Source organism: Scophthalmus maximus, chromosome 14 (assembly GCF_022379125.1).
Source record: "Scophthalmus maximus strain ysfricsl-2021 chromosome 14, ASM2237912v1, whole genome shotgun sequence".
Taxonomy (NCBI): Eukaryota; Metazoa; Chordata; class Actinopteri; order Pleuronectiformes; family Scophthalmidae; genus Scophthalmus; species Scophthalmus maximus.
The window spans coordinates 21,749,297-21,763,601 of NC_061528.1; the positions used below are offsets into that span (position 1 = coordinate 21,749,297).

The window sequence follows — 14,305 nt, forward strand, 5'->3', positions numbered from 1 at the left end:
GTCCACAGGGATAGACATTCAATAATAAATCATCAAATTAACTTTAAACATCCATCCATCCATTATCTAAACTTTTTATCCATTAAGGGTTGCGGGGGGCTGGAGCCAATCCCAGCTGATATTGGGCGAGAGGTGGGATTCACTCTGGATAGGTTGCCAATGTATCGCAGGGCCAACATACAGAGACACACAACAATTCACCCTAATGGGCAATTTAGAGTCTCCAATTAACCTAACCCCAATCTTTCTTTGGACTGTGGGAGGAAGCAGGGGAACCTGGAGAGAACCATCACATACACAGGGAGAACATGCAAACTCCACACAGAAAGGCCCTGGTTGGTCTGAACCTGAACCAGGTGGGGGCCCGAACCCTTAGTCTCAGGTATGGGAGACCAACGCGCCAACCACAAGGCCAAACCCCTGAGATGTAGCATCTGTCGCCACCACGTCTCTCCGCACCAATTTGTGAAAGTCAGGCACACGGAACCCACAGCTAGCGGACCGTGAAGAAATATTCGCTGAATTTGACAAAAAGTGTATTGGATTAAAATCGTGTACTTGCCCCTTTAAATGCATTGTAAAAAAAAACATAAAACAGGTCTGAGCTCTTCCTAAATGATTAATAGGATGTAATTGAAAAGAGTATCTTGTACTAGCAAAGTCTTTGATTTCCCCCTCACTGTAGCCAGATGAATTTTGTGCATGCTGAGTCAGCTGAAGGTCAGCGGAGACCACGTGCTTTGATCCTGGAGAGAGATACAGCCCGGTTCATGAACGAGCCGGTGCTACTGCCTGGTATCAAGGCGCCGGAAGAGAAGGGATTAAAAGTAGCACGTGTGAAGTTGTCCTTCCTTACTCGTTCACGTTACTGAAATCTTGTGTGAGAGAACATGAAACGTAGGCTGGGCCCCAGTGCTTAGAGAGACTTGTCCAGTAACTAGAAGGTTGGGGGTTCAATTCCAGTGGAATAAATTGCAGTGCCCCCCCTCAGTTGAGAGTTGGAGACATTGGTACAGAGGCAATATCTCCCACTCTGTGAAAACAATACCAGCACCACCACCACAATAAAAAAAAATTCCAATATTAAAACTTTTAAAATCCTTGCAGCTATTTTTAAAAGAGCAATACACTGTTTGTATTTGATGTTACCTCGCATTAAATACACAAGAAAAGTAGCAAAGTTAGGACATTTAGCTGGGTGGACTACAGGGTATAGCATCGGGGCTAACCACCTAGGAATAGAATACGGCCTTCCTTTCTGTCCTTATCGTTTCACTGGCATTGCATCAATGCAGCAACAGACGCATCTCCTCCTACAGAGGCAACCAACCATCCACATCAGTTTGCAAGCTTCTTCGCTAATTAGCTGCTCAGCTGCAGAGCACAACGTTCGAAAGATGTACTAAAAATGTCAGCCCCAAACTCCAAACTGCACGGCCGCATCATGGTTCACCCGGCTGCTTAATCCTCCCTAAGCCAAAATAAGGGTAGCCAATCAGTGTGGACATGAGGCTGGATATAAAATATAAGGCTGGATATAAAACACAAGGCTGGATGTGGTCTTTTAACTCTACGTTATTGCGTTATTTCTTTTTCTACATATACGTTAATTGCTTTTGCTTTCTGAAATGCTGCTTTTTCATTGTGTTTCCTGTATCAATGTTTTTTCCGTTATACTGCATTCCACTAAAACCTTTTAAAAATTGGTGTTGTGTTTGAAATTTTGTAGCGACTGTAGGGACAAATGTATGCATTCACAAGTTGTACATTTTTGTCACATTCATATTTAGCCACACTGCGTAGTAAGCAATGTGTGTGTCTGTGTGTGTTTTCCCTATACTGGATCAGTCTTAGCTCTTGCCAGAAACACAATCGCTGCGTGGTAGTCATTCATGACTGAGTGTAGATGATCACGGTTCATCGCTCATTGTGTATTAGCAACCCCAGTCATTCAGTCCGTGCTGGCCGCGGACACCGCGGCTCATGTGGTCTGGCTCTGCTGATCAGCGATTAGGTCGTCAATTTTCTGACAGTCCCTGCAGACGACTGCAAGAAACATTATTTACGGTGATGCTGTGAAACCACGGCCTATCTCACGGTTATACTGGCGTTATTGTTCTGGAAGAAAAGCACCCATGACAAAATGTATGTCTTGCCTTTAGGTTGGATTATGTGATCTGGCAGTACATGAACCAACCTTCAGTGTCTTAGAACTGAAAAAGGATGCATCATATTATTCCATTTCACCTCTGTTTGACCTTTGGCTTCCACTCTGAGACCCTTTAATGTCATATATTTGCCAAATCCACGCTTCTCAGGGATACATAGCATCTATATGAACACATGTTTCTGGGACTGCACTTGCCCCATTCTTTTCAAAGCTCTGTGCCTTGCAAACTTCCTTTTCACCTTTGTACACAGGTAATATGTGTGTGTGTGTGTGTGTGTGTGTGTGTGTGTGTGTGTGTGTGTGTGCATTCAAAATCAGTGATGATGTACAATATTGTTCACTCTCTACAACACAAAGGGGCTGGAGGTGTATTTTGAGCCGGTGCTTTGACCTGCCGTGTGTCTGCCCTGCACCGTCTCACTCTGTGTATCTATTAGTCACAGGCACTGTTAAGCTTCTCGAGGTTGTTTTTGAATTTCGCGCATGGACAGTTTTCCGACATGGGCTTCATTTCATATTGGTGGCTCCAAATTAAATATTTAACCTCAGGTGCACTTGCCTCGGAATATGTGAGCTACAAGGTTGCTAACTTTGCATGGAGCACCGCGTTGAGTTTCATTAGCATCTCATCATCACTGTGTCTGTCAATCACTGGCAGGTAATGGACAGCATGGTATTCATTTCATTGATAAAAATCAATGACCTCACCCTATTACTGCCAAATAGGTGAGGGTACAGATACAGATACTGGTTTTATACTGGTCTCCAACATTTAATTTCTTTACTTCTCCATTTTCAATATACAAAAAGGTCTTTGTCTTACAGTGGAGCATTCAACCACATCACTACCAAACTTTGAATTTGCTTGGTCATCATGGACTCGGAATTGTTGACATTTAAGCTCAGTCCCTCTTATGATTTCATCAATCACACTTATAAGACTTTTTGTCCTTGTTTGCCGAAGTTTTTATCATAGATCTGGTTAACAACCTCAAAATCGATTTAAATAGATGCTGCCTTTTGCAGACGCAATCTGTAATCTTTCCCTCCAAGGTAATATTCTTTTTAGGAAATTGTTAAATCAATGCAAATTAGAGGTAAAAGCGTAATGAGCCAGTGTTTAGATAAAGAGTAAAATTCTCTGTTACATTTACTCCTTTGGCAAGCTCTTTTATCCAAAGTGACTGACAATGGGTGGCTGATGGTTTTACCACATTCACGCACTGATAACGCAGCACCGGGAGCAGTCAGGGGCTAAGTGTCTTAATCCAGGACACTTCAATACTCTCTGGAGAAGCCAGAGATCAATTCAGGATCCTTCTCATCATTAGATGACTGCTCTACCTTCTTAGCCATACCTCATCACCCTATAAACCGTTATGTTGAAGTTCAAACAGTGAGTGACATATTAAAGCTGATTGACCTGTACAATGGTCGTCCACTGGAGGTTCAGTGGTTTGATTCATTTTGTGGGTTCCTATCACGTCTTTATCTTACTATGTTCACTCTTTCTCATAGTATAAGGAAATGCATTGTATAAAATAAATAAATAAAAGAAGAAATGACTGTACTATATTTCTGTCCCTCTCCTAATACATTCCACTCATGACATACTATGTATGTATGTATGTATGTATTTTTCTCAAAAGTCCTCAAATTCGATGAACTCTGTTGTATGGGATAAAAGGGACCCTATCCACTGTTTCCTATATAGCTCTTCTACCTGTGACAGGCAGTTACACCACAAAAACTTTTCGCCTCAGACCATCGTGGCCTTTAAACGCATGGTTGATGAGCTTGTAAAGGTCAGGGGTGCTGGTTAGGGGTGATATGGCAGACAATCAGCACAATTATAGAATTACAGAATATAGGCAAATCCATTTAAAAATACACAAACTTCACGGACCACCTCTAGCGGCCGTGTACATAACTACCGCCCGAGGTCTGCGTTCTTTAATACCACATATGTCGTAATACGCTGTTTAAAAAAACAACATCGTTGGTCATAAGAGTTTGAAGACAGGTCCCTTTTTCTGGATCCTAAGCAGGAGGTAGAGTCCTTTGTTCGATCCCAGCTTCCGCCAGTCAACATGCCGGTGTGACCTTGGGCCAGACACTTAACCCTAAATTGCCTCTGGCGGCTCTTCCGGCAGTGTATGAATGTGATAGAGAAAAGCGTGGTAAATAGCAGCGCTGTGTGAATGTGTGTGAATCGTAGAATGTGACTCTCCTGCTTTGAGTGGTCTATATGACTAGAAAAGCTCTATATTAATGCAGTCCATTTACGCACGCAGAGTCAGGCGGCAGTGTATGCCTTTTGTTTTTGTTGCTGTGCAGTAGGGGGGGGAGTGGGGGTGGAGGGGTGAATTACATGTTAGTGTAGATACCATGAAATGGCTTATCGATTACGTTGGTGCGGGGGTGATTAAAATTCATCGAAGGGGAAATAGACACAACGGTTGCTGTGGCGTCAAAATAGCCCCAGCCTGACCTTCCAGGTGGTACATAAACTGTTCATTTCAATCACACATACACATGACACACACCGCATACACATCTGTGTGCTGTACACACACACAGACATGTGTATGCGGTGTCATGTGTTTGTCTTTGGTGGGTACATGTTGTGAGAAACCTAACGTGCTGAGATAAGACCTCTCTGCGTCAGCTATGATAATGTCCAACACCTATATATTATTATGATGCAGTCAATAACTTCAGATCCTGCTGATTTGAAAAATGGATTCTATTCAATTCAACATACTGTGAGCGAAGAAAGATATAGTAAGAACCATATAACTATTATCGTCTGTTAAGAGTTCACAGTTATGCTTCTGCTTATACCGTATAATCACATGAAGAAAAATACATATTACAGGGAGAGGGACTTTCGACCTCTGCCACGCTGAAGCAGTCGTTTACACATGCAGCTGACACATTATCATTCATTTGGAGGTGTGTGTCTGCACAAATGTCCAATCTTAAAAGAAATATCAGCCGCATATAGAAATGATGCTGATGAGAGTCAACCAAAACAGGCATTTTGCATAAGCTGAAAGATGCAAAAAACACTTAACTGCAAAATTAGATGAGCTTTCTTTTTAAGTTTCAATTTACACATTATGACATTAGGGGGTCAGCGTTTATGCAAAAATGTATACAAAGTTAATGTAAAAGGATGATAAAAACTTAACTTCATAAAACATGCACCAAAGAAAAAGCCTAATCTAAATAAATATTTGCTGTGAGCAACCTATACCTATAGAGCAGCACCAGTGGTCCTCAGTAACACCAACAGTTTTATGTTAATGATATGATCTGCTCCTGTTATTATGAGAGTATGGCTGCAACCTATAATACTATGAATACTGTGAAAAGTCATATACTTTGCCAATGACTGGTGAACAAGAAAGCCTGCATAAGCTGTTTTGCAGACATGATCTCTGGAAAATATCCAAAATAATGGGGTCCAGGTTGTTTCCGAAGTTTCCCTTTGACCTATGATGAACGCAGCTGGAGATTGTCCGAGTCAGACATTTCCGGAACATTCTGTGTCATCTGGGTAGAGCAGCAGGAGGCGGGACATGACCATAACTCCATTGTGGAATGCAGAGTTTATGTTTACAGTCATCAACACGCTCACTAGCCCACTGTGAATTCTCCCAGATTTTCCTTCTGTATTCTCACATGGGCTCACTCTGACATTTACCGGAAATTGAATCAGGGGCCTGGCAGGAAAAGTTTCGTAAAGTATCCGTAGCAACTTTTGTGTTTTCACACAAAACCCCTCCGGAAAATTTCAGGAAAATATCAATGCTTGTCTGAAAGCAGCTATAGAGAAAAGGTATGGAAAGCTATACGTAACACTTACAGAGTTGGAACTAGAGATATAAAATCAAGGTTAAAAAAAAATTGTTACCGTCTCTTTGCACATCGAAGCTCCTGTCTCTTGAAATTACATTGGACATTTGTCAATCATCTCTGCTTGTGAATATTGTTTTTGTACGTGGGTGAAAGCCATGGGGAAATAATTTGAAGCTATTATTGATCAAACTCTTATTTTTCTCGCAGACTTTAGTACTGCACAACTCACAAGGCATCAAAAGTGTTTTGCATACTTTACAGTGACATTACAGTGCACTCTGATGTCAAAATGCGTACCTGCTTCGCAATATAGGTTGGCAGGTCTGCCATTTTGTGGCTCTGATCAGGAAGATAAAAGAACAAATGTAAATTTTGACAAACCAGACATACACACACTGCTGAAGGACCTTCATGCAAGCCAGTTCACATGTTCTATTAACAGTGATGGTGACAGGCTCTCGTGTCTGCCTTTGACTCATCGTGCCTACTGCAACTCTGTAACTGAATTAAAGGAGACATATTATGTTCATATTCAGGTTCATACTTTTAATTTGTGTTACCACTTGAAAAGGTTTACATACTCTTATGTTCAGAAAAGGCATCAATGTTCTCATACTGCCCATTCCTGCAGCTCCTCTTTTGACCCTCTGTCTGAAATGCCTGGATTTCATTTAGCCCCGCCCCTCCCAATAAACCCCAGTCTGCTCTGATTGGCCAGCTGGCCCAGTCTGGTATGATTGGTCAACCGATTTCAAAACATGAAAACAGAAATGTCACGCCCCTTCACCAGAAAATCTGAGATTCTCAGATTGCAGGCGGGGTTACCTCAAAAGAGTTTGACTGAGACATCACAGTGGGAGAGTAATCTGAACCAGTCATTCAGAGCCAGGCTGTAGGGTTTAGCCAGCTCATAAAAAAACAACAGGGTGGTCATTTTTCAGTTTGTGGGCCGGCAGGCTCCACAGATACACACATTTATATGCACAAACACTGAAAAGGCGATTTTTTCATATGTCACGTTCAAGACTGTTATGAGGGGTTGACAGTCCCTTCATTATGCCCCTCCCCCCAATATAACATTTTTGATATAACATGACAATGTTAACAGATAATAAGAGACTTATGAATCCAGCCATCACCCTGCAGTGTCCTGCATGATCCATAGCTTTCCCTAGCAGTTGACAAAGGAGTGATTTATCATTCTGTCTGCTGAGCTTTAAATAAAAAAAGACTGAGTTCACACAGCCACTGTTTATTTACGTCGCCTCTCCGTCTGTGGTCACGGTCAAACACAGAGTCTCAGAGCAGCAGAGATTGATCAGTCTCCATCCGATGTGTTTACTGTGCTGCTTTTCAACCATTTGATCGCCGTAGATCAATCCGTCTGTGCCATGGCTGAGGTCACCGCATTTAGGGATTCGCCTGAATTGTGGCCAAATGGATCTGAAATCGAAATTGATCCCTCAGTGTGCCCAGTAGTAGACATTATTCATTCAAAAGAAAATAGAAAATACAGAAAAGGGTGAGCAGAGGTGAATTGCTAGTTCACTGTTTGCTTTAAGTTTTTTTTTAATATATATTTATATACAGAAAAATCTGTTTTGCGGTACTAAAACAAAAGGAAGATGCAGTATACTCACAAATACAGACAGACACAACTGTTTTGCTGCATTCTGTTGGGGGACATGTCCATCTCCTGGTTGATTTGATTTTGTAATTGACTCTTCAGATTCCCTCATTTAAACCTGTGCAGATGTTTAAAAATGCAACACAGGAGCAAAGTGTGATGTGGAGGGTAGGAGGACAAGGGGGACTGGATGACCAATGCTCATGGACAGTGATGTAGAGCTTACCCCCAGCCATTTGATTCATAATGAATTTGATTTTATTGTTAAGCAGAGCAGCTATGTGCTTAACCCCAATCCTTACCACAGCTATGGCCTAAAGCTAACCCTAACTTTAACCAAAAACCATGTCAACTGCACTTTGTGTAATGGTTGTAACGGATTTTATTCAGTGCCTCTGACTGTAGGATTAATATCTTTGTGAGTGCAACTATATGTGGCCATTATAAACATGATGACAACTTTTAAAGTAAATGTTCTCCCACGTCAGTTGCTAACAACAACAGGTTTAGGTAATAATAATCCAATATGTCTAAAACCTTATGAAGTGGTAAGTTTTTTCTGATGTACTATCACTATAATATAATTTTAAAGTAGGTCTTAGAGTCCACGTTTGGGACGTTTCTACATCATGAAATTCTTATTAAATTTAACGCCCTCTTCTCAAATGTAGGCCTTTTCATTATTGAGACTGTCCTCCATCAAATAACGACCACATAGGTTGTTTGTTCAAGCAGCTTATTACGACCTATGTGGTCGTTTTCCACTTCTACTTTTCTTCTTATTAACCACTTAGAGCGCTAGTCGCATTCACACAGCACTGCTGTTTATTGCGATTTGACTGTGACACTGGAGGTGCCAACTTCTCCTTTTCTTTGCCTACCTGCTTAAAATTATGGTATGGTGCAGCAGTTGGTTGAAACTCCTTTCACTCGGAGTTTGTAGTACCAAAAGTGTCATCAAAATCGATTTGCACCCATAGACACATTGTGTGAAAGAATTTATGTCAAACAAAGTTGAATATTTTGAAGAATTTTAAATGGGATTTGAAAGTTAAATACGTCAGAAGCAAAAAAATATTTTTCCAGTGTAGATGCCATTTCCTGTATTCTCGTGCACCTTAAAATATCTGGTAGCAACTGTTACTTAAGATCATTTGAGTTCAGCTCCTTCGGTATAGCGCGTCTGTTTTTCATGCCAGAGGTTGGGAGTTCAAAGCCACCCTCGTGACATAAGCAACTGCTTTTATTGCCTAAACGATGACCACATACCTGGCAAGGCCTAAGTGGGAGAGCGGCCTCTGTTTCTTGCTGTAAAGAGAAACGTGGGAGCAGCAAAAACTTGATATTGAGTTTAATTAATATGGACTCTGAATGAGCAAATCAAGCGGAATGAATTTAAAGAGGCAGAAAGCTTGTGTCTCTCATTTTTGTTGTTCATGATTTTACTCATTTTTTAGCACCTCTAATTAGGGATTCATTGGGAACAAAAAAAACAATAGGGCTCTCGCCAGCCTTGCAGGCTATGGCTCGGGTCCCTAAAAACTTGAAGAAAAACATATATGTTGTGACAATAAGGGTATACTAATACTTTCTTCTCCTGGAAAAGTCATTTCTCATGTAAAGGTTTACGTTGTAGGCGGTGTCAATGAATTTGTCCTTTGATGTGCTGTCATCACTGTGGTGACATCAAAGGACAATTGTCAGTTGTAGAATCCTACAGTCCGTTCAAATTCCGCTACTCACTGACCAAAGCTGCTGAGAAGAAGAAGCACAAACCTGAGGTCCCCTCATATTTTCCTGAATCGAGATGAGTGACAAGCGCACGCTTTTTCCGTGTAAGTCGGGCTCAGTGTTCGATGAGCTCTGCTTGGAGGGCAAACTGTGCGACGCGGTCATCAAAGTTCAGGATGTTGAGTTTCCAGTGCACAAGATGGTCCTCTGTCACTGCAGCTCCTACTTCCGGTGAGTTGGTTACCTGATCTCGGTGAAGCAGGTTCATTTGATGGCCCTTAAATAATCACAAAATCTCACAGTTTTAGTTAGTTAATGATCTGTACCTGAGAAGCAATGATTAATATTATATATGCTGTATACAATTTGTAGTACATGTCAAATCAATGCCAATCAATGCTGTATTGACAGCAGTCATTCGTGAATTACATTGACCTGCAATAACTGGTATTAAAGGTGCTATACTACTATATTTCTTATTTCACATGTAATATTTCATATTTCTATCCCAGGAGCCAACACTGTGCTGGCTTGGTTAGGTTTTTTGCGTACACTGAGAAAGACTCTTTCACAGTCATTTTTACTTTCTGTCACCGTCGTTTCCTGTCAAAATGTTCCTTTTCACGTTGTTCCTTCTGCATGAGAAGTGGTAAGAGTAGTTTATGTCGTTGTTATCAGTGTGAAAAGGTTGATTAGATGCTTTCACTCCTCTGCTGTGCCTCCCTCTTGACCCCCAGATCTCTCTTTGAACGTTGGATGACCACGGACAAGGTTTTTAACTTATCTGGCCTGTCTCCTGACACCATGCAGCTCATTATTGAGTTTGCATACACAGGCTCTGTTAATGTGACAGAGGACAATGTTCAGGACTTACTGCTTGTTGCCGATATGCTCAATGTAATGGACCTCATACAAGTCTGCACCGACTTCCTCAACGAGATGCTCCGCCCAGAAAAGTGCATTGGCATCTGGCGGTTCGCCAAAGTCTGCCCAAACTCTGAGATGCAGTGCAAGGCCTTCTGCTATATCACCGATCACTTTGAGGAGGTTTTTCTTTGTGAAGAGTTCCTGGAGCTGTCTGTGCAGGATCTCACCGAATTCCTCGGCAGAGATGATCTCAACGTGAGGAAGGAGAGTAATGTGTTCGAGGCCATCCTTCGCTGGATTGACCACATACCTGGAGAGCGAGAGGAGCACATTGCTGTGCTATTGTCTAAGGTAAAAAAAACATCTTCAGCATTTATACTAAAACATTGTACGCCGACGCCTTTAAATGTATTTAACTTACAAGTGTGTCCTGTGAAGCTAAAGACTGAGGTACAGTAGTTTAGTCCTCCCACATGTTGCACTGTGAACAAAGGCACATGCACCATCATGCTGCTGGAAATACTAAAATGCAGTGTGTTTTAATCAGCCTTTGAAAATAGTCCACAGAAACTGTATATATCAAGCTCATTTTAATGAAAGTACAAGTAAGACAAAGTACTGAAAGCTGGATTATCAGATTTCTGCTGTCGGTGGACGTGGGGGTCATGGTGCAGTGGTTAGCACTGTTATCTAACAGCTGTTCTGGCCTTTCTGTCTGTACTGTAGTTTGCATGTTCTCTCGCGTGCGTGTGTTTTCTCTGGGTGCTTCCTCCCACTGTCCAAACACATGGCATTAAGGTTAACCGTCCTAAACGTCTTCTTGTCCCCGTCTAGGTCCGACTGGCCCTGACAAGCGTGGCGTACATTTGGATCAATGTGTTGACCAATCAGGTGGTGTGTAACAACTCTGAGTCCAAGCAAATGGCCAAAGATGCCATGAAGCACATGATTAGAAACAGAAATATGAAGCAAGGTTTCTGTAACCCTTATGGCCGTCCTCGTGTGCCTAATGCCATCATGCTTGCCAGCGGAGGCCTGAGTGACAGTAATCCAATTGGCGATATTGAGGCATACGATCCCCGCTCTGATGTCTGGATCAAGCTTTCCAACAAGCTGAAACATCCTCTGGCCTATCACGGCACTGCCTTCCTCGATGGGTACTTCTACTGCATCGGTGGCTCCGACACAGTGCAGGATTTCAGCAGCGTCTACAGGTTGGACATGCGCACGCACACCTGGCACGAGGTGGCGCCCATGCACAATCGCCGCACCTACGTGAGCGTAACAGTGCTGGACGGGTTCATCTATGCCTTGGGAGGCAGCGTCAGTTCTTTTGGACACAGCAGTGCAGAGCGCTACGACCCGGAAGCCAACCAGTGGACGCTCATTGCAAGCATGCAAGAGCAGAGGTGCGACGCCAGCTGCACATCACTCCATGGCAAGGTTTGTGAAGTGAGAGAGGAGCAGGAAATAATAAGAGTTGTATAATGGTTTTCAGTTAATATATATATATAGATATAGGTATAGACCAGGAAACAGTTGTACCTTGAAAATGTATTAAGGTACTGTGAGACTGGCTATTGAAATTATAATAGTGACAGCCATATGTGTAGGTGTGTTATCGTAGTGTTATATCATTATGTGTATGGAAACACAGTCACCAGATGAAACCAAGAAGAGCTTGAGTGACTAACTGCCACTTTTCTCTACAGATTTACATTTGCGGTGGTTGCGACGGGTTCGACTGCCTGCAGTCGGCTGAATGTTATGACCCAGGGACCAACTTGTGGACGATGATCGCCCCCATGATCAACAGGCGCAGTGGAGGTGGAGTTGTTGCGTTTAAAGACCAGATCTATGCGGTAAGTTTATGAAACAATGCTGGCAACCATATATCACTCAAGGAGATTTGGTCAGCAGTTATATGTAATGCACATTATCGTGACCAGCACATTTGTCTAAGATGAGTCTATGGTCAGCTAAACATTAGCATGCTAACACTCTTACCTCATGGTGGTGCCTCTAATCTACCAATCATCACGTTTTTTCTCCTTTCAAACCTTTGATCCGAATACTTTTCCTACCACAGGTCGGTGGTTTTAATGGTGAAGAACATCAGCGCTGGGCTGAGTCCTATGACCCCTCGACCAACTCCTGGCAGGATGTGTGCCCCTTGTTGCACACCCGCAGAGAGTTTGGCCTCGAGGTGATCGAAGACCGGATCTTGGCTGTCGGCGGCTTCGCCGACTACGACAACAATGACGCCGAAGCCTATTGCTCTGTAACAGGTTTGTGGACTCTCTGCTGTGGCATGAAGATCTCCCGCAGTGCCCTGAGCTGCTGTGTCGTGCAGGGAATACCCAACATGGCCGATTACACGTTCTCCCGTGACTCTCTGCCGCTTTTCAATTTCGACGACGGGGTGGCACTGGATGAAAACCAAATGACGTTTTCAGTACTTTCGCATCCAAACAGCCGGTACTTCGACCGTGTCTCATGACGGCAGAAGCCACAGTCCACTGAAACTTTGTACATTCACCCATTGTGTCCCAGTCCCAGGAAACAGACTATAACCAGCACCAGCTGTTGAATCATTTTTGTCACATTTGCAAGTGTTCTGGGGGAAGAGTTGACTATAGCTAAACTAAATCAGAAAGTGAAAGTTGCTAAGGACTAACCTTTCTTTAACGTAAATATGTAAATATTTTATATCATATTATATAATATTTTAGAATGCAACATTCTACCAAGTTAATCTGACCACTTTAATTTAATATGTTTTTGTTGTTGGAACAGATACTGATGCTGCTGTACTTTTTTTTCTATTCAAACATGTCACATGTTTCACAACATTAAAGATTTTTAAAAAATAATGTATTTCTTGTTTTGTGGTCATTCATAGTTAAGGATCAACAGAGGACTTACTGGTCTTACTAGGAACAGTAATCATGCAGCCAAAATTATCTTGAACACCTAGTAAATTAGACAAATGTTAACATGATTGCTGTAGGCATGAATCGATTCTTTATATTTCACTAATTTATGATGTATGTGTATGTTTCCATAAAATAATTGAAATTTACTTAAAAAAAAAGCCCCGGATGAGAAGAAAGCTCCTGTTCTGTGCCGCACGCACAAACACACTGACACGTATTCATGAAAGAATTTTACATGTGTACAAATTGCTTCGTGTTTCTGTGTGGATTTGAACACACATTTGTGTGTTTGCATCTGTAAAATCCGATCGATTAGATTCAAGTTCAAGTTATTTTATTAGTACCCAGAGGTAGATTTTGTTTGCAGTAGAGTCCTCGTACACACATATGGGAAAAAAACAAAGAGGCACATATCACACATCATTCAACTTAAGACAGTGGAAATTAAGAAGAAATGGCAAAAATTTAAATGAAATTTAAAAAGTTCTTACCGGTTCAGATTATACTTAAATATTGAACTCAATACTAATAGTAAAAAGAAAGTAAAAGAAAATTAATCAGTAAAAAACAGTAAATGAACACCTGTGCAAAGTATAGCTATGACTTCTTATTCCTCAGTGTAATGGCTGCAGGGACAAAACAGTTTTTGTCTTTTTGTTCTACACCTAGGGATTGTAAGCTCTCGCCCAGAGGGGAGAAGCTGAGACTCTGTGTGCAATGGATGGGAACTGTCGTTTAAAATTGAACCAGTTATGCGCTGTAACTGTTTTGTCTACAAGGTCTCCACGTTGGCTCACCAATCAGCCTGCTAGACCACTTTACTATTTGGTTGAGTGAGTTTTTATTTTTCAAAGAGAGGTTCCCAAACCAGGCTGCTAGCGCAAATGATAAAACTGATTCAATAAAAGCGTGGTAAAAGAGGGTCATGATGGATTTGTCAATTGTTATACACTGTTTTATTCATTTGTTTAGAAATGTGACCGACCCAATAATTAACCTTAACTATTGTGTGTACCGCGGGCTTTGCAAAGCTAACATGATAGAGGCTGAGCCGATATACTAATCCGGGAACAGCAAATCAACATTTTGGGAACACTACGGGGGAGACGG

The 14,305-nt window shown here is 41.9% G+C and overlaps 2 protein-coding genes and 1 long non-coding RNA gene across 5 annotated transcripts in view; 2 read left to right on the forward strand and 1 right to left on the reverse strand.

Annotated features, from left to right (window-relative positions):
* The window catches only part of LOC118282935 (inactive dipeptidyl peptidase 10-like), a 194,005-nt gene that overhangs the window by 35,596 nt on the left and 144,104 nt on the right, over positions 1-14,305 (forward strand). The window lies entirely within an intron of this gene.
* LOC118282937 lies at positions 7,264-9,201 on the reverse strand. Of its 2 annotated transcripts, none has more exons than XR_004784405.2 (3): positions 8,931-9,201; positions 7,675-7,779; positions 7,264-7,477 (listed from the first exon to the last, which is right to left on the reverse strand). It is a non-coding gene; the product is annotated as an uncharacterized LOC118282937 (long non-coding RNA). The 2 variants fall into 2 exon arrangements; XR_004784406.2 differs by having other exon boundaries at positions 8,543-9,201.
* Positions 9,417-13,136, forward strand: LOC118282936 (kelch-like protein 10). Its single transcript, XM_035604513.2, has 5 exons — positions 9,417-9,623; positions 10,130-10,610; positions 11,094-11,702; positions 11,972-12,121; positions 12,349-13,136. The coding sequence occupies exons 1-5, from the start codon at positions 9,469-9,471 to the stop codon at positions 12,757-12,759; spliced, it is 1,806 nt and encodes a 601-aa protein (XP_035460406.2). The 5' UTR covers positions 9,417-9,468; the 3' UTR covers positions 12,760-13,136.